Below are 18,498 nucleotides of genomic sequence, written 5' to 3'. Positions count from 1 at the left end.
GGGCAGGGGCGCTGCCTCCGGGGGCGCTCGGTGCGGCCGGGGCAGGCCGGGCGCCGTGCCCGCAGCCCCCAGGGGCGCCGCCTGGCCCCGCAGCCGGCGGGGCTCGGCTCGACGGGAGGCGCCGGGCTCCAGCCTGGCCGCCAGGTCCCTCTGGCAGTCGCCGAGCCCCAGCAGGATGGCGAAGGTGAGCGGCAGGACGCTGGCCGCGGCTCCCCTCATGCTGTCAGCCCGCGGGGCGGCCGAGAGCCGGCGGCGAGGGGTCGGCATCGTCCCGCCGGCTGCGCTCCGGTCCGCCCGGCGGAGCCGCTCCTCACTGCCCCATCGCCCCGCCGGGCTCCGCCGGCACCTGCTGCCCACCGGGGCCGGGGCTGCCGGGGCTGCCGGGGCTGCCGGGCGGCCCCGCGGGAGGAGGAGGAGGAGGAGGAAGAGGAGGAGGAGGAGGAGGGCGGCTCGTCCCCCCGCCGCGCTCCGCGGGCAGCTCCGAGCACCTTCGCGCCCGCCTCTGGCACTGGCAGAGCCTGGAGGGGATGGAGGGTTTTATTTTTGGAAACCTCCCCCTTTTGTGTCTTTTTGATGCTGACAGCCCCCCCCCCCCCCCTCCGGAGGACACGGCTCGGCCCCCCTCCTTAGGAGAGGAGACATTCCAGCAACACCCACTTTGGCAAAGGGAAACAAACTACAACGGAGGAGCCTTAACCCCTGCCTGCCCGGGGAGGCCGGCCCGGCAGCCGCCGAGCAGACCCCCGCCGCCCCCCGCCCTGCCCGCAGCGAGCCTGGGCACCCCGAGCGGGACGGGGGGGGGGGGGGGGGGAGCGGAGGAACGCGCCCCGGCCCCAAACCTGGGGCCCTCCGGAGCCGCAGCAGCACCGCCAGCCGGCCCGCTGCTCCCGGGGGCATCTCCCAGCAGAGAGCCGAGGCACGGCGGTGGAAGCGTTATTTGCCATCCCGTGCTGGCTCCGGGGATCTCCGAGATCTCACCCCCAAAGCCGGCTCAGGGTTTACGTGCTTACTTGTGTAGGTCCAGGCTAGGAAAGGACCCGCCTAGCAGCTCCTGGTGCTCCAGCTAAGAGGCACTTTCCAGGAGACACAGCCCATCAGCTGAACAGACCTCCATCCCTCCCATCTGCCTCCGTGTGGGCACCTGGCTCCAAGTGACTGTCTTAACTGCACTGAGAAGGACCGAGGGAAGAGTGGGAGGAGGGAGAAAGTGCCCAAAAGTCCCCTTTCAGCCAGATGTGCCAGCTTGGCCTGATCCTCTGCCACGTCCCTGCTGCTCTCCACTGCCCTTGGCTGTTCTGGGCAGGAGCGAGTCCTCCTGGAGGAGCGCAGGCTCCGTCCCAGCCTGACACCACGGTGTGTTTGGGGTGGGCTCCCTCTGGCCCACAGCTGCAGCTGTGAGCCCGGGGGGTGGCTCAAGACCACTCTGCATCTCTGCACATGAGGAGAGCAAAGCAGTGCACTGTGGGCTCTCAAGGCGGGGAGATCCCCACCGGAATGTGTCTGTCCCTGCAGTGTCCTGCAAAGAGTGTCCTGTAATGCTCATCAACTCGGCTTCATTATATCAGGGTCAGGCAGATGAAAGGTGCATCTCAGCATCCCGGTGCTGAGAGCAGCTACTGGATGTCTGCGAGAGAACGCGAGAGATGGGGTGTACGCAGAGCAATCCCTTTGCTGTACCCTCACGTCTGCCTGCAGGGCAGGGGCTCTTTGAACCAGATGTTGCAGCTCAACCACAGTTTAACAGACAAATCAGACAGGCTGATTGTCATATCAGCCCATGGCTTTATCTGATCTCCCTTGTCTCCTCCGTTACAGAGGGGCTGCAATAGAGTCCAGGCTCACCTCCGGCACCTGCTGCTCCCCTAGCCCCTTGAAGAATCAACTGACCTCTCCTCTCCTCTCCAGCAGCAGGATCCAGCTCCCCCAGCCCCTCTCCCACCTCCATCAGTAGAACTCCCAGTCTGAAACCAGTTGCTCCAGCTCCCCTCTTCCCGCTGCCTGAGCCTCCAGCCCCCACCTGGAGGTGAGCAAGTGTGACAGGAGCAGAGGGGCTGAGTGAATTTGGGCTTCAACCTCAGTGACAGCAGCTGGCAGCAGCATCAAAGCAAAGAGCAGCGGGCACCTTGGCACTCCCCGGGATGTGGTCAGCTCTCTGCCTACTTGGGCAGAAGCTCAAAGAGCCCCTGGACCCCGCGAGCAGTGCCCGATAACAGCCAGGGCTCAGTTCTTTGTTCTGAGGAAGAAGAATGTCCTTTCCATCCTCACCTAATTACTTTCTTATGCAGCAGTGGAAAGAATGCTTGTGCCTAAACCTGACACAAGAAAATTATCAACACCATAAACAAAGCCATAAACAGAGCGGCTGAAAGAGTGCTCAGAGCTACTGCAGGCAGCCCCAGTGTGGGCTCGGCCGGGGAACGAGGCGGTTCCTGCTCCCGGGGGCACAGGGTCACGCTGGGAAGATGCAAGCTCAGTGTTGCCCAAGCTGCAGGAGCCTGTGTCTCCCCAGCAGAGCTGAGGAATGAGATTTATAAAGCCAATGTCCCACACGGAGCCCGGCACGGGAGGCTTGTGTCCTATCTCAGATTAGCCTTGTGCTGTGCCTACAGCCACCCCCAGGAGCCAGGCACCCGGCCCTTCCCAGCCTCACCCATGCACGCAGGTGCTCTCACAGTGATGTGCAGGAGCTGTTCGACCCCACGGGAGTGCTGCAGAGGAGCAGTGGCCACCGAGGGCATGACAAGTGGCCACGGGGTGGGGAGCGATGGCAGCCCTGGTGCGGGTGAGCAGGGGGGTGATGCACACGCACAGGGAAGCTGCCTCTCAGTCTCACACTCAGCCCTCCCCAAAAACGAATTGGAAACTGGGAAGCATGGGGAGCGGCAAGGCGAGCTGGGCTGCAGCATGCTGCTCAGCGGGGGCTCAGCAGACAAACACGAAATACCTCATTTCTCAGGAACTCACGCAGACAGAGCGCGGACGGTCGGGCTGCTCGCCGCCGAGATCAAACCCACGCCTGGGAAGAGAGATTAGCAGCAGAGAGAGGGTGGCGAGAGCGATCCGACAGCGGGGAGCACAGCGCTGGTCCAGGAGGGTGAGCTGCAGGTAGGCAAAGTGCTCAGGGCAAAGCAGAGCGTCTGCCTCCCTGTAAGTCCATGCACCAGCTTCTAGGTGGCTGAGACACCACCGAAGGAGAGGTCAAGGTCAGATGGAGACGCAGTGTCTCCCCAAGCCCATGTTTTCCATGGCCAGCTGCATACCAAGAGGAATGAGGCAGCCCTTGGGGCCAGCATGGAAAGGAGGGGGCTTGTTGGAGCCTGAAGAGGAGAGGAGCAAGCATGCACCATGCTGACAGCGTGGCACATCCTTCCTGCCACCACTGCGGCAGAGAAGGAGGGATGCTTGGGCAGGCGAGGACCAAACTCGCAGTGCCCACAGGGCTCTTCAGGATTGGAGTCCCTCTGCACCCTCATTCCCCACCCTTCATGTCCACACCACCTCTGCAGTACCCCCTTGGAGGGGTAGCACCTGGGAACCATGCATCCAGGGCCAGTTGGCCCCCAGATGCGGCTCCTGGCACCACATCCCTTAGATTAATTAGCCCCTTTTCTTCCTCTTCTGAAGGGTTCACAACCCACATATGCTTCTTCCTCGTCTGTGAGCGGACCCCTAACGCGCTGCAGATGGGACACATTCCATGGATTCAGGAGCTGCCTGTTGCTCCCGCAGAGGAAAAGGAGCCCTCCCCCGGCTCGGGCTGAAGGGCAGGTGAAGGTTGGCCAGCCCCACGGCTTAAAAAGCAGAGTGCAGAGCCACCTTTCAGGGGCACAAGTCACAGCCTCTCTGAAAAGAGTCAAGAGACAAGGAGGGAGTACATGGGGAGCTGAATGGAGAAACAGCTTCCAGCAAGGCAGACATCTCTGCAGAGGACCTCTAACACCAAGAACATTGGAGAGGCAAGAAAAGTGGTTTTTAAACGTGAGAACACAGCCAGCAAATCCTCCACAGACACCATCTGACACCCTGGCTACGCCACGATGCACACACAGCTCAGCACACGTGCTGACGGGACACTCAGGGATGGAGATGTTCCCCCTGGACCATTGGGAACAGACCCAAGGAGACACATGCTGGCCCTCTAGCCACCTCCACCCACTCTCGGTGTGTCCCTCAGAGCCTCAGGGTACATCCCAGCCTCCCCTCATGAGGAGGAGGCCAGCAGGCAGCCGAGAACCATGTAAGTGACGGCATCTTGTGAGAAAACAGAACACAAATTGTCCAGCATCTCCTAGCTGGGTTTATTGCTCCTTCTGCTTTCGTTTAGCCAGGACCATCTCCGAGTCGGGGGCGGGAGGCACAGCCCAGCCAAGTGGGTGTCCCATGGCCAGACTCTTTGGTCGTGCTGTTGTCTAAACATATGTCCGTACGTTACCGGGGGCTGAGACCACACGCTGGAAAGGAGGTTACAACATGAGAGGAAAACATGCCGCTGTGAATGAGAAGAAACCTGGAGAGCAGGAACAGATGGCAGAACCCAAGGGATGGGAGTGAAGAGTGAGGCAGAGAGGAGAGCGCTGTGGGCTACTGCTGCAGAAAGGCTCTGGTGGGGCTGGCTGCAGAGCACAGCTGGCTCCTTATTTATCCATCACGTTATTTCAAGCCCCTTCAGCAACTCGTCCAGAAGGGAAAAAAAAAGAGAGAGAGAGAGAGAGAGAACTCAGCTAGAATGTGACTCATGCAGAGCCACAGCAGCTCAGGGGAACCTGTCCATTTATAATTAATGAAGTCCTGTTTGCAGTGATCTGACTGCAGCCTCCATCTCCCCGGGAGGCTGGGCCTGGCCTCTCTGCCTCTTCCATACCCCTGGTGGGGAGAGGGGCCTGGAAGCCAGGCGGGTCTGGCCATCCCCACAGAGCCCCACTGTGCAGGGAGGCTGCCCTGTGTGGAAACCCCTTCCTTCCACCACGGCCTCCTCCAGAGCAACCTGCCCAGGGCATCCACATGGCGGGGCTTCAAGAGGAACATGCGGTCAGTGGTTTTCAGGAGGAGGGAAAGGGAAGAAGGAGCAGGAGGAAGCAGAGCATCTGGCTGGTTTTTAAGGGCTCTGACCCACAAACAGGGAATGGTCCCCACGTGGCTGGGGCACTGTTGAGAGGACTGAGGAAAGGACCCTGGCAGTATGAATTTCTGCAGCCTTCTCTTCCTGTTTTCTCTAGGGTCTTACATCCAGGAGGCTATTCCTGAGGTGGCCGATGAACACTAACTTGTAACAGACTGTCAGGGAACAGGGAAACGGGAAGAACAGCTAGGGAGACACAGGAACCGTGGGGCAGATCTCCTTTCCTGATGGCTGGTGCCACCTCACTGGCAGCACTTCCCAAAGAGACCACAACCTGGAGGAGAAAAAAGAGATCCAAACAAGACGACCCAACAGCAGGGACAGGAGAAACACGGTAATGCCAGACTGTGCTGAAGGAGCTTTTTCTGAGAAATTCCTACCATCATGAACTTTTCTTAATAGCATTATAAAGCTTTGAGTTCTACTGAGTGTTTGGGATTAAAGTAATTTCATTCCTGCTTCTGATTCTAAAGCAGCCATCCTAAAAATCAACAACTTCAATTTCCTTCAAGTTTCTGTCCCTTCCTTATGACCCTTTGCTGCTGAGGGCATAGGGAACTCAGGCTGGAAGTCCTTCAGCCCATCAGCTTTGCACTTCAGAGGAAAACTGGTGATGGCCATGCACATCCTGAGATGGAATTGACCTGTGTGGCTGGCGTTGAATCCCTATTTTTGCTTGGCTATTCTGCCATCCCCTTCACACAATTTTAGATGCTTTCCTACCACTTTGGGAGCTGGAAGGACTGTGTGAGAAATGATCTCAGTTTGTTACAATGCAGTTATTTCAAGTGCATGTTAAACAGCTTATTAATAAGTGAATCTTAGAGAACTGCAGAAATCGCCAATTATTAGGTGGCGTGTGTTAGAGCTCAAGTAGTCAGTCATCAGGCAATAGGCTAGTTCATTTACACTTTACAGTTCCATTGGGTAATTATTGGGATTAGGCTGAGTACCCAGTTTCCCAGCTATGACTTCACAGGCTGGGAATCCAGCTCTCCAGTGGCATCACAGCTCCAGGAGCCCCCTCACCAGCTGCCACGCTGCCTCTGCTGTCACCCACTCCACGCGCAGGTGTGGCACACACTTGTAGAGCCTGCAGCGAGGTCCAGATTTTTACTGGAAACAAGAATAATGAGGAATGAGAGTTTAACAAGAAAATAAATGTAGGGCAAGTGCAGAGAAGAGGAGGAAAGCTGCTTTCCGTGCTGCACCACATCAGGTCACCACCTTCTGAGCAGAGCAAGAAGCTCTGGATGAAGTAGCATCCTCTTCCCACAGGGACAGGGGCCACTCCAGGTGCAGAACAAGGCACCTTTCCTCACCCCATGTAGGATGTCTGCTTTCCAGACCCAAGGCACACTTGAAGCTTGGCCCAAGGAAGCAGCTGCCCCATTTCAGGGTTTCCAGTGGAGCCGGCGGGGAGCTGCTGGGAGCATGCAGCCACTGGAGAGGTGGAAGGAAACCACAGCAAATACCACCAAGGCCGGTGGCCAGCTCCAGCCCCGTGCTTCCTCACCAGGACAGAGCCAGCCAAGGGCTGGTGCACCCCATGGGTGCACCCAGCTTGCACATACAACCAGGGCAGCCTCTCCCGAGACAGCTCTGATGCTGCTGAGCAAAGACTGGGGGCTGGGGGATATTTTGGCACCATCCCTGCCTTCCCTCAGTCTGACTCCAGGTTGCTGTGAACTACATCTGACCTACAGCTCAACGCCTCACCTGTCCCTGCCCCGGTATCCATATCCTATATGGCACCAGCCCCTTGGCCCCCGCTCAGCTCAAGCCTCCAGCTGGCTTTGGGGCCACTGTTAGAAACATTATAGCACACCTGTTCTTCAGATGAGGGTTTACAGCCAAGGCGAGCACATCTGGATTGTGAAAGAGACGTTTGGAAGTTTATCAACATGTTTCCAAACAGTCTGGGTATGGCAGCGCTCTGTCTCGGTGCTCTACTGGAGGAAGCAGCTGGCCTGGACGGATGGTTCCGTGCCCTTCTCACGCCCTCGTGGGCCAGGCCAGGCCGCACACACACCCACACCCTCCCCAAAAACCAAACTGCCTCTTCCTGACAGCACCGGTCCAGGAAGCCATGTCAGCAAGGCTCGAGGAGGGGAATGGGGAAGGGAACTGACTCAGCAGTGCCCATCCCAGGCCTAGGCCAAGAGCTCCCCAAAACGCCGCTGCGAGGCCGCTCCGCGCGCCATGGAGGACAGGCTCCATCGGCTCAGACGCCATCGGCAGCCCGCGGGGCTCTCGCTCTCAGCAAAGTCCTGCTCCACCGCGGCATCGAGCTGCCACTAATGGGTTTGTCAGCACCGAGCAGATCTAAAGGAGGAACATGGCCCACTGCCCTGAGCCGCTTCACGTGCGCGGCCCCTCTCCTTGTATTGGTTTCTCAGATGTGCAGCTCTCACGCCCATGCTAACAGCAGACCTCCCACGCAAACACACAGCAGAATGCCCTGATTTCGGTCTCTTCCCAGCCGTCCCCTGCCAACAGAAGCACAGCTGATACTCTGGGGTGTGATGGACATGGAGGCAGGAGGCGCAGAAGACCTATAAGCTGCAGGAGCAGGAGGAAGCTCTGCCCCTAGCATGCGGGAGGGCTTTGGTTACGTAGTGGTTGTTGCTTGCCATAAAATCTTCATCTGTCCTAGGTCCGGGTTCACAGCAGCTGCTGAACAATCCTTCTCCTGGTAGTAAATCAAAACAACACCAGGCACAGAGGGTACAGATACTGCTCCTCCGCTCATCCACACCCTGCAGAAACCTGGCTGGCAGCTGGCAGGGTCTGCGCTCACCTCCCATCTACCGGTCCCCGTGCAGGTGAAGGAAATGTCCCTATCCCACAGTGCCGACTGCCATGCTCTCCTCCTGGACCACTCCTCTTCTTCCCCAGTGGCTGAGAACTGCACAAATACCTACAGGAACTGGCAAAGATGGCACAAAAGGAGATGTTATTTCACAATGGACCAGTGCCCTCACTTCTCTTCCAGCTGACTGTAAGCATGTTTTTAACAAACTTACAGCCTTTTGAAGGCTTGAGCAGACCTGGATTCTTTTGTCAGCTCCACACTCTTCCCTCTCAGCCCCATGTGCTCTCGGTAATATTGAGCTGCAGAGGTCCCAGATGAGCCTGGATATAAGTGCAACCTGACTCAGGGGAGTGCATGGAAAAGCATCAGCACAGGGAGAGCTGACAACTTCTACACAGAGCCCATGGCACGGGGGCCGGGGCAGTGCCCAAGGGTGCTGACACTGGGACCTGAGCTCAGCCCTGGCTCTGACGCTGGCTTCCTCTGCCATCTCAGATAAACCGCCTAGCTTTGGCCCTCAGGGACGAAATGGAAAAGAAACCATCCCACGCACCCACACTGTGTTTGCCCACATCCTTGCTGGGCCCGCAGGCGTTACAGCAAGCCAAGTTATATCGAGCAAAGGGCATACTGTAGGAGAAAAGGTCTGAATTCGGGTGAGAGCAGTATGCATGTCATTGCTCAGTGAAAGCAAGTATGTTTAGCTGCACCTACCACAGACCCCATGTAATGTCTTAAGTCCAGGCTAGGGCCAATTTTGCTACTGAGGACATCTTCTACGGGACCTGGAGAAGCTGCAAAGATGTTAGCAAGAATTGAAGGAGAGAGGTGCTGCAACAGAGGAGAATGGGCTGGAAAATAAGGAGAGGAAGGGGATTCAAAACACCATTTGGATCTTACCAAGCAGCTTCCCTTCTCACACCTCACACTGGATGTGCCAGTGGCCCATCTGCCCAGACGGTGTATTGTGACCGACACAGGAGGCAATGTAGCTTTGCATTTCTCAGTAAATTGAGCTGGTCACCTCTAAGCTTCCAGGTCACAGGGTCTTCTGTCTCTTCCTCCTCTCCGGAGCATAAATCTGACCCCAGCCCAGTCTGTCACTGCCGGGGCAGGCAGGTCATGCTCATGACAGCCAGTGCTTTGTTCAGGGGCTGAACCAACACTTCCTCCCAAGGGAGAGCGCAGCTCTGAGGAGTCAAAGGTCAAGTGTGCTCTTCTCATAAGCCAAAGACTTGCCTTTTGACAGTTAATCCAGGCAGAGATTTCACAGCCAGCAAAGAGCTCCTCCCGAGCTGGGAACACAGCATCAGCAAGCACTTGGGCACAGGCAGGTACAAGGGGAGAGAGTAAACATTTGCCCTTCACTGCAAATCTTTGGGGCACCAGCAAGGAGGCAGCTAGAAAAACAAAACCCTGCCAGATACTTCATGGCTATTTTGCAAAATAACCCTGCTGCTGCCACCAGCCAGTCAGACCTGACGTCAAAGATGCTCAAGTGGCTGCTGGTGTTTAACTTCCACATTGCTTCACAGCCTTGCCTCCTTCAAGGAGGCTTGAAAGCAGAACAGCTTCACCATCGCAGCGCCTGGAGGCGGACGTGTTGCAGCAGCTCAGCTCTGAGCCTGTCTGCACAGCTCAGGTGGCTTCCAGCAGCACAGCGACTTGCCCGGGAGCAATCCTGCTCCATGGGGTTCAGCCAGCACCAGCCATGGCCCCGCATGAGGCTCTCCTGCAAGGAACTAGCTTTGTGATGGCTCCATGAGGATACACGATGTCTTCCTCAAGACCACCACCAAGCCACTGGAAATAGCACCTCCTGTCCTCACCTTGGCTGGCCACAAGCCTCCCTGCCGCAGCTGGACAAGCAGGTGGTGCTGGCAGCAGAGGAACTGCAGCTGCCAGCACTCCCTCCCACAGTCCCTGACCGACTGAAGGTGGGACAAGACCTCTGGAGACAGTCTGGTAAGTCCTGTCCTCAGAGCGGGGTCAGCCAGAGCAGGGTGCTTAGGGCTGTGTCTGGTTGGGTTTTGAACATCTCCAAGGACTGGGCCTCCAGAACCCCTCTGGGCAACCTGATCCTGCACTGTTCACCCTCCTCTAACCTCTAACCCAAGAGGCTTTCAGCTTTTTGACCACAGCGAGTGTTGTCAGCACTGGAGGAGATGCTGGTGGCTCCTGGGGACATTGTACCCACACTGTGACTCTGCTCAGCCTAAGGTCCCGCACAGACTCCTGGCCCCAGGCGGGGCTCCCCCAGGATGACACCAACCCCCTCATGTTACAGGATGACACCAACCCCCTCATGTTACAGGGCTGGCATTTACAGTTCACAGAGGCTAAGCCCAGAGTGAGGCAGGGCGGTCCCCCTCCCTCACACCAACTGCACAAGCAGAGCAAGAGTGGATCCCCGCCGTTTCCCTCCATTCCTCGCTTTCTGTTCAAGGCATCTGAACAAGCAGGGAATCACATTTGGCAGGAAGACTTTCCTCTTTCAGAGATGGTTGTCTCCAAGATTGAGGAGGATTAACCCCTACAACTCCTCCATAAACACCCAGGCTCCCCCACATCCATCTCCCCCCCACCACCCTGCAGTTAGCACAGATCCACGAGGATCCCGACCCCACAAGCCTGTTTTCACTGATCTGTGCCATTTTACCTCCCGGTGCTTTTCTGGTTTTAATTATCTCTGCAGAGCTGATGACACTTAGACATTTCATCACCCTGGAGACTTTTTCTGGCGCTCTAAGTCTGATTTATGCAATGCAGCCGTGGACATCCTAATCACCCAGGCTCACCTCTTGCTTGTTAACACCCCGGCTGGCTGAGGACCTGGACGCGCCTTCCCCTCCTGCCGGCAGATCCAAAGCAGGCTGAACCTTTGCACCCAGTGGAGTTAAAGCCTTGGCAGTTCTCTCCTCCTACCCCTTTCCCTCTCATTCATCACTGGTCATTAATCACAGCAGCCTCTTTCCACGGGGGAACTGCCTCGACAGACCCAAACCTGCCCCTGCAGCTGACAGGCAAAATCCCCGGGGCAGGCACTGAATAAGGGCAAACCCAGCTAACAGTTGTGGGGAAACGCTACCACCAGCATCAGCCTGGGCATTAACCCAAGCTGCTGAGAGGGCATGGCAAGCTCGGGGTGCCACCCGTCCCAGCAGGATGCTCCTGGCAGGGGAAGCGGCTGCTTCCTCGCCCTCGTGTCTTCTGCTCTTGCTGGAAGCTGATTCAGAAACAACAGTTTGGGATCTAAACAGCTCTTAACACTTATCACTGCCTGTCCCCAGAGGCGAATCCAAATCTAAAGCACAGCTACAGCACATGTATATCTGCTTGCAACACCTCATTGGAGGAATTAAAGAGTGACAGCAGTACTGTACTCAGGACACAATGACAATTACTTCCATCTAGCCAAACAAGACAGAGTCCATGGCTGGTCCAGCCTACTAAATGGTGCTAGAGGTTCAGGCTGGGCATGGTACCAAACATTACAGTGGAGCCCCTCTACATGGCCCCTAGACATCTTTGCATTTGCAAGGGCCTGACGACCTTTCCAAGCTTCTCTCCACCATCCTGCTATTTCTTTTCAGGCCGTTTCTTGTTCCTTGTCCACGCTGCTTGCACAAGCTGTTTTGCAGGAGGCAGGGTCATCTCTCACAAGCTGTCTGCATCGTACATAACACAAAGGGGGGCACACTGTCCCTGCAAAGCAAACCTTGCACCTCTGCGTGGTACTGGGATACGTCTGCCTGACTTGTGTTTGGGAAAGGACTGTCCTCTGTCCAAGTCAACCACTGCTGCCACCTGGAGAGAAAGTGTGACAACGCTGATCGCTATAACCTGGATACCCTTCAAATTCCCTCCGAGACCTTTGCAATTCTTGCGTCCAGCCAGGCCTGTCGGGGATGAGGATCGAACGAGGGCAGCTGGACAGGAGCCCTGCATGCTAGCCAGGCCTTCATGTACCGGCCACAGAATTTGCATCTGAAGCCGCTAACTAATGAGGTGAAGGAAAAGTCTGGAATCAGGACCAAGTCTGGTTGTGGTTTGAATTTTGACTCCAGAGCAGCTGGTGCAGCCTGGCGGGTGATCCACAGCTCAGCTGTCCCAAACACCCTTTGCTGGGCTGAAGCTTCCTCCACAGTGGGCCAAGCATGTTGCTCCACCTCCTTGAGCTCCTGCAGGCTTGTAAAATTTTAGGTGAGGAAACAACTCCCTGCACTGCTCCCAAAGCAGATTTTCTGTATCCAGGATCTAACATGTGGGGTGAGACAGGGTGTCAAGAAATCAGCAGCCCAAAATGGCTTGCAGCGATTCACAGCAGCTGAGCACACCGCTCCCAGACTCACAGGCTCCAAGACCCCACCAACACGTCATCTGGAGCATAAATGTTCCTCAGCTCTCACTGTGCTGAGCTCCCCTCACCACGCGGGTGCCCCTTCCTACTCTGCTTGTGGAGCTGGGGCAGGCTCCTTCCAGCTGGACACCATCCAGAGCCTCCACTGAGATCCAGAGACTGGAGCCTGAGGTGCTTGGAGGGCTAGGAGAAGGCACACGGAGGCCATGGCTCAGGGGCTTGGTGGCACTGTGAGAACCCAATACCTGTCGGTGCAAGGGCGAGAGGTGCCACTGGGCCAGGCCTTTCCATCACTACAGCTTCTGAGATCTCCTCCTCCCCATCTGCTTTCCCACCATCTGCTGAGGCGACCGCGGGGGAGAGGAGGTTTGCAAGGGTCACTCTTGGGCCAAGGCAGATGGAAAGGACCTGCTGCGAGCGCTTTACTAGAGCTGGGCCAGACAGCTGCAACGCCCCCCGGCTCCACCGCTGGCTCGTCCAGCTCACAGAAAGTACCAGGGCTGTAGGAGCTGGCTCACAACCGCACGGGCTGCCCTGGAGGCCCGCTCACAGTGACTAAGCCTGCAGCTGGACAAGGAGCGAATTAACAAGCTGCTTAAGTCCTTCATCCGAGGCCTGAGCAAACAGATGCTGCCAGGAACTGGTCTCTCCCCCTCCTGCGGACTGTCCTTCTGGTCAGAGACGTTTTTTCACAGCGCTCCCCGAGAGGGGGAAGAACCAGCAGCACCTTTGTTTGCTACACAGATCTCCAGGGCCTTCTGCTCCCCCTGCGCCTTTGAACCAGCTCCAGCCTTCTCAGCCCTGCAGGCATCCAACCTGGCCTGCTGCGGACCTAATTAATTCCCTTGTTCATTTATGGTCTTTTGTCAATAAAGCAAGTAATTGGTGTATAGCGGCAGCAGATCCTTGTTCTGTGTGTGCTCACAAGGACTTGAATGCTCCCCTTGGGCTGCTGGGGAAGCCCTCTCCATCTCACCAAGGGTGCCCGCAGTCCCCCTCTGTGACCAGCCGCTTCAGTCAGCTACAGGGAGCCCTAAGTTAGCTTTGTGTCCAACAGAAAAGCACCTGAGCCTCAACGTGGCATGGCACCTTTGAACTCAAGCCAGAAAGTGTGTCTGGACCACAGCATAACTCTGTCTGCCTTGCTAGCACTAAGAAAACCCTTCTCACTATTGTCTTTTGCTGGGCTCATGCACACATATACGCGGTCAGAAGCCTCCATCTCAGCAGGCAGGGCAGGCACGGACACCAGGCATGGTGGGGATGCTGTTACACCAGTTTCCCCCCCATTTATACCCACCCAGGTTTGCAAACAGCCAGATGGATTAAGTGGAACGTGACCCCACAGCTCTTTTACCCCTCACCCCTGGCACCACAAGGATGGAGATGAGCAGAGAGCTGCAGTGTGCTTTTGCAGGGGGATGTCCGGGCAGGATTATCTCAGGGCTCCTGGACCAAAGAGGCAACTCCTCAGGCTTTGGAAACCTCCTCCTCGTCTTTGTTCCTTGGCCTTCTGGGGCTGGGGGAAGGGATTCCAATGAACATGTTTGTGCTGTTCGTCTTAATAGGGTGTTGTGTAACGCAGAGGGAAGTGACTACACTGGGAACCCCAGCCGAGAACAGAGACTTTAATCCTGCTGCCCAGAGAAAACTTGGAAAAAATACCTACATCTGTTCTGTTGCATTAGGCTCATGGCTCAGAGGCTGACAGCTGACCCTGGTTGCTCATTATGCCAAGGTACAGCCCCTGCCAAACAGTGCCAGGGTAAATTACCATGACTGATTGGGAAGGCAAAAGGCAGCCAGAGAAAACTGGGGAGGGCACCCCCCCTGCACAGGTTTCTGGGGAAGGAAGGCCAAGCCAGACCACACCAGGGCACTTCGTTTTCCCCATGGCCATAGTGGCAAACGGAGCAGAGAAGGAGCAGTGGAGAACAGGGCAGGGGACAAGATGCAGGGGGAGCAATGAAGGTGAGGAGGCAGAGAAGAAATGACAACTGCATCCATAGCCAGTGGGATCGCTGAGGACAGGTTTCAGCATACAGCCCTCCTTGACTCCCTGAGCTCGGCCAAGGCTATGGAGGAATAAAAGTGCCTGCAAGCAGGGCTGGTGGCGCGAGGAGGGCACGGAGCAGACATGGTCTATGTGGAGCAGCACACGTTCTCCCTGCTGTAAGCCTGCCAGCCCTGGGTGTGCAAAAACACAGGTGTGGGGCTCGCTGACACAGCACCGCCACACAGCTCCCTCCCAGGCCCTGGCTGCGTCAGCACCTCTCATCCACCCAGCAGCCCACTACACAGGAACTTGTCCGGGTGACAGAACAACACTGACGAAATTCAGCTAAGGCAGCAGGTACCCAGACACTCTGCAAACGTGCTGAAGACTCCTGAGCTGCAGCGTGACACACAGATGCCAGCACCCAGCGGGACCACAGGGCACGAGGGAGAGCCCCCCTTACAGGCCCAGCAGGATGCTGCGGGTGGCCCTTCCCTAGGGGGAAGAGGGTTTCTGGAAAGCTGTTAACACCCAGTTCCATGAAGGATCTGCCTGTTCCTTATTCAAGTATTAAATTAGATTGATCCTAATTAGCTTGAGAACTATGACAGGATTAAAGCAGATTCTGCCGTCCTCTTCCTGCCTGGAGCCACCAGCTGCCAGACACTCCTCCAGGTTAGCATCCCGGGCTTGCTTCGAGGGAGGCAAGAAGAAGCAGAGAGAAAGCTGCTTTTAACTCCTGTCCGCCAGAGGCAGGGTTTGGCCCTGAAGCAGGAAGGTTTGTTTGCTTTAAATCTTATTTAACCATGGGTGTTTTCATTATCCACATCCATGTCGCACCCTTTTATCCTCCCTTAGGAGGACAGGGAGGAAAGCTCTCGCTGTCCTCAGTCCATCTGTGGAGCAGACAGCTCTGCTCAGCCATGTGCTCCTTGCCTTTCAATCCCTGCTGGCAGCTGCTTTGACCTTGTTCGACAAGACAAAGGGATCGGGAGGAGCTGTGCGTTTCCTCTGCACCCTCTTATCCTTTTATAGGCTTCTGCTTCAACACCACAGCCTCGCAGCAGCATCCGAGCCTCTGTCTGGTCCTTCACAAAACCCCAGGCCTCCAATGCTGAACCCAGCACCTGAGGAGCAGAGATGGGCGTGCGGCTGAGAAATGCAGACTGACGGATGCTTTCTGATTGATAAGTGTTTCTGGAGTCTGAAGATGCCTCAGGTGCACCATCACCATCACCCTTCCTCCCTGTTGCTGTCAGGCCTGGTGCCTTTCCTTCTCCTCTTTGCAGTGCCCACGAGCAGATCGGTCAGCACCAACCGAGTTACATCTGCTTCCATTCCCACAGGCTCTCCGGAAAGCCTAGCGGTGCCTGCAGCTAATAGAGAAGTCCATTTCATTATAATGAGCCCTAAAAGGAGAACATCAGCTCTCTGTGTATAAACTCAATTACGCTTCCTTGGTCCATGTGTTAAAGCTCTCTCTCCCCCCTCATGCCGATGACTAATGTGCGTCCAAAAGCCTGAGGGAATGCATCTAATCTGGTTAGTGTTACTGCTGGTGTTTGTTCGAATCAAGCACATTATTCTTGCTGAGCTATTTGTCCCGAGCCTCCCGAGAGAGCCTGCTGCAGGTTAATCACATGCGCGTAAATCCAGCTTCCTCCCATGCATTTTCATGCGTTGCCTGTCAGAAAACAAAAGGGCAAGGGGGAGAGATGCAGCTGGGACTGGTGCTGGACGAGGGGACGCTTCCCGGGTGCTGGCTTCCCATACACTCCAAGCTGAGGGTTAGAGCAAGAAAACCTGCCGGCCAACCACTCTGCTAGACCAAGAGGTCGGCTGAAAATAAGTGAATAAATCAAAAGGCACCGGGAACCCAACCCGCGGGGTTTCAGGAGCTCAAGGCGACTATCGGTCCCCCTCTGGTGGCCAAGCAGCTGCAGTCACCGACTGTCGGCAGCGCCGGGCTGCCACCTGGCTGCCACCTCCTTGTCACCTGGCTGCTGGTCCCCGCAGCTCAGGAAACAGGCTCATTGCCAGACCAGCCGGCATCTGCCCATCCTTCCCCTTCTCTCCCCTGGAGCCCCCGTCCCGAACAGGGCCCTGTTGTCCCAGGAGCTGCACGCAGCGAGACTGTCAGCTCCTTGGGGTGGGGGCGAGCCGGAGACAAAGGGCAGAGATGGATGGGAAGACGGGGATGAGGAGACAAGACAGCACTGGTTGGCATCCGAGAGAGTGGTCCAGGGTGCTCTTGTCAATGGGCAGGACACAGCACAAAGACTGTGTCTTACTAGAAGACACCAAGGTGATATGCTCTGTACTACAATTTTTAGTTTCAGCAGTGGCTACCAGCATGTTGCATGCTGTTCCCAAATGTTAGAAGGGCCTAGGAGGGGGAAGGCTGCGTACCACTGCCGACTGCCTAATCACAGACAGTGATAAGGTGGCTGCCCGTGTTCCCTAGGTGGGTGTCCGAGGCTGTTCCCCACCGGCAACTAAGGTTTCCACAACTCTGATCTAGCCTCTAAACAGCAAACTGCTTCTCTGGGCACATCCGAGCCTCCCGGAGCTGCTTTCTTCATCCTCCGAGAGGACTGGAGAGAGATCTCTGTCCCTGTGTCTCTTCAGCCACTGCAGTGAGTGGCACTACTCCATCACACAGCAACCTCACGCTTGAGCTACCGAAGCACAGGAGAGCCCCAGGCAGCTGTTCATGCTGGTAAGAGATTAGATTTCTAAGATTACTTAGACAATTGCATCAGTTTACAGGGCTTCAGCATTATGCTAGCATAAATCCCTAAATTAAGGGATGGGTACGGGCCAACACACTTCTCATAGCTTATCAGAGAGTTGCCTCAAGAGGGAGAGAAGAATGTGGTTTTGGCCACTGCAGAGTCACTCCCCCCCCAAAAAACACCCAGATTCACTCTGGCCTTCACATGCCTCACAGAAAACCCTGGAGCAGCCTTAGGCCAATTCTAGTTTCTCCATCCCTCATCTGGTGCAAGAGCCCTGCTTCCTTTGTCTGTATTCACTGCAGCTTGTCCCAAGAACAGCTTGGCTCTCAGCCTCGCTCCCCATTTCCAACCCAATGTGCAAACTGCCCACGCCCCAGCATACTTCGTAGCACGCCATCCCAGCAGAAGGGTAGCTGGAAAAGACCGATCAGGAATTTTGGGTGAACTTCAGCTACAGCTGTTTTTTTTTACTTTAAAAAAAAAAATAAAAAAAAAAAAAAAAGTTATAGCAAATTATGTCTAAAAATGAACACATTCATGCAGCAACACCTCCCTCCTACAATCAAGTTCCATGCTCTTGAGAGCAGAGATTAGGGTTTCTCACGCATTCAATGAAAAAAAAAAAAGAAAAAAAAAAAAAGAAAAGAAAATAAAAGAAAAGAAAAGCAAAGAAAAACCACAAAGCACAAATAAGAAGAGAGTTTAACAGGAAAATTCTAAAATTGCAGATTGTGCACCGGAAGGCTTATGCAAAGACAGGCTGAGGTTCTGCTGGACTGCAATGTTTCCTGTAAGTGTTTTTCTTTTATAGTTCCTATAATCATGTTTGAACTTTTTTCTCATGTGCCAGTCAGACACAAGATGGTAGCAGAACAGCCAGAAACATATAAAGCATACAAACTAACTATGGGAACAAGGAGTTACTGTGTGGTTCATAATGTTATAGCTGAGTTAGTCACTTGAAAGAGCAAAAAACAAAATCTATCCAAATAAAGCGTATTTCCCCCAGGGCTTCACTTGTTCAGGTATCAGAACAAATTCCTTCTCATCAGTTCTACAATTAAGGCAAACAAAGCTTGGCAGAGGAACTGAACGCACAAACCCCAGATTCCCAAGCAGCACAGCTACCTTGTCAAGTGGCCGAGAGTAGAACCAAAAATCCTGAGACATCAGGCAAGTAGTTGCTATTACTGAAGATGTGCTGGGGCACGTAGGATTCCAGCACGAAGTGCATAGGCATGATTTATCTCCCCACCCCAAGCCCATGCCAGGACAAATGGAGGCTGTGGATTCAGCAGCAGGTCACTGTCACCGCTCCCTCTCCAAAACATCACAATAAACTAGTGACCAGCGCGGGCAGCCAGATGGTATCACACATCCTGCCATGAGGGGCAGCAACTTTAGAACCTACTTCACACTGAAGTCATCAAGTACACCAAGCTCTCCTTCACACCTAAAGGGATTGTGTTT

General features: G+C 55.5%; 1 protein-coding gene and 3 long non-coding RNA genes across 4 annotated transcripts in view; 1 reads left to right on the top strand and 3 right to left on the bottom strand.

The window, feature by feature from the left end:
- The window catches only part of LTBP2 (latent transforming growth factor beta binding protein 2), a 64,155-nt gene extending 63,638 nt beyond the window's left edge, over positions 1 to 517 (bottom strand). The window contains exons 1-2 of the mRNA XM_035328038.1: positions 395 to 517; positions 16 to 361 (exon numbers count right to left, since the gene is read on the bottom strand). Of these exons, the coding sequence (XP_035183929.1) occupies positions 16 to 267 (252 nt within the window). The 5' untranslated portion in view covers positions 268 to 361; positions 395 to 517. The remainder of the gene's footprint in view (positions 1 to 15; positions 362 to 394) is intronic.
- Positions 518 to 2,909: 2,392 nt separating this feature from the next.
- Positions 2,910 to 4,684, top strand: LOC118168011. The gene is made up of 2 exons (XR_004751326.1): positions 2,910 to 3,105; positions 3,625 to 4,684. It is a non-coding gene; the product is annotated as an uncharacterized LOC118168011 (long non-coding RNA).
- On the bottom strand, positions 4,275 to 5,360 carry LOC118168012. The gene is made up of 2 exons (XR_004751327.1): positions 5,225 to 5,360; positions 4,275 to 4,451 (listed from the first exon to the last, which is right to left on the bottom strand). It is a non-coding gene; the product is annotated as an uncharacterized LOC118168012 (long non-coding RNA).
- A 2,668-nt stretch (positions 5,361 to 8,028) lies between these two features.
- On the bottom strand, positions 8,029 to 10,788 carry LOC118168322. The gene is made up of 3 exons (XR_004751493.1): positions 10,733 to 10,788; positions 8,649 to 8,765; positions 8,029 to 8,039 (listed from the first exon to the last, which is right to left on the bottom strand). It is a non-coding gene; the product is annotated as an uncharacterized LOC118168322 (long non-coding RNA).
- Between the last annotated feature and the right edge of the window lie 7,710 nt (positions 10,789 to 18,498).

This window comes from Oxyura jamaicensis, chromosome 5 (assembly GCF_011077185.1).
Source record: "Oxyura jamaicensis isolate SHBP4307 breed ruddy duck chromosome 5, BPBGC_Ojam_1.0, whole genome shotgun sequence".
NCBI lineage: Eukaryota > Metazoa > Chordata > Aves > Anseriformes > Anatidae > Oxyura > Oxyura jamaicensis.
This window is presented reverse-complemented; position numbering and strand designations above follow the sequence as displayed.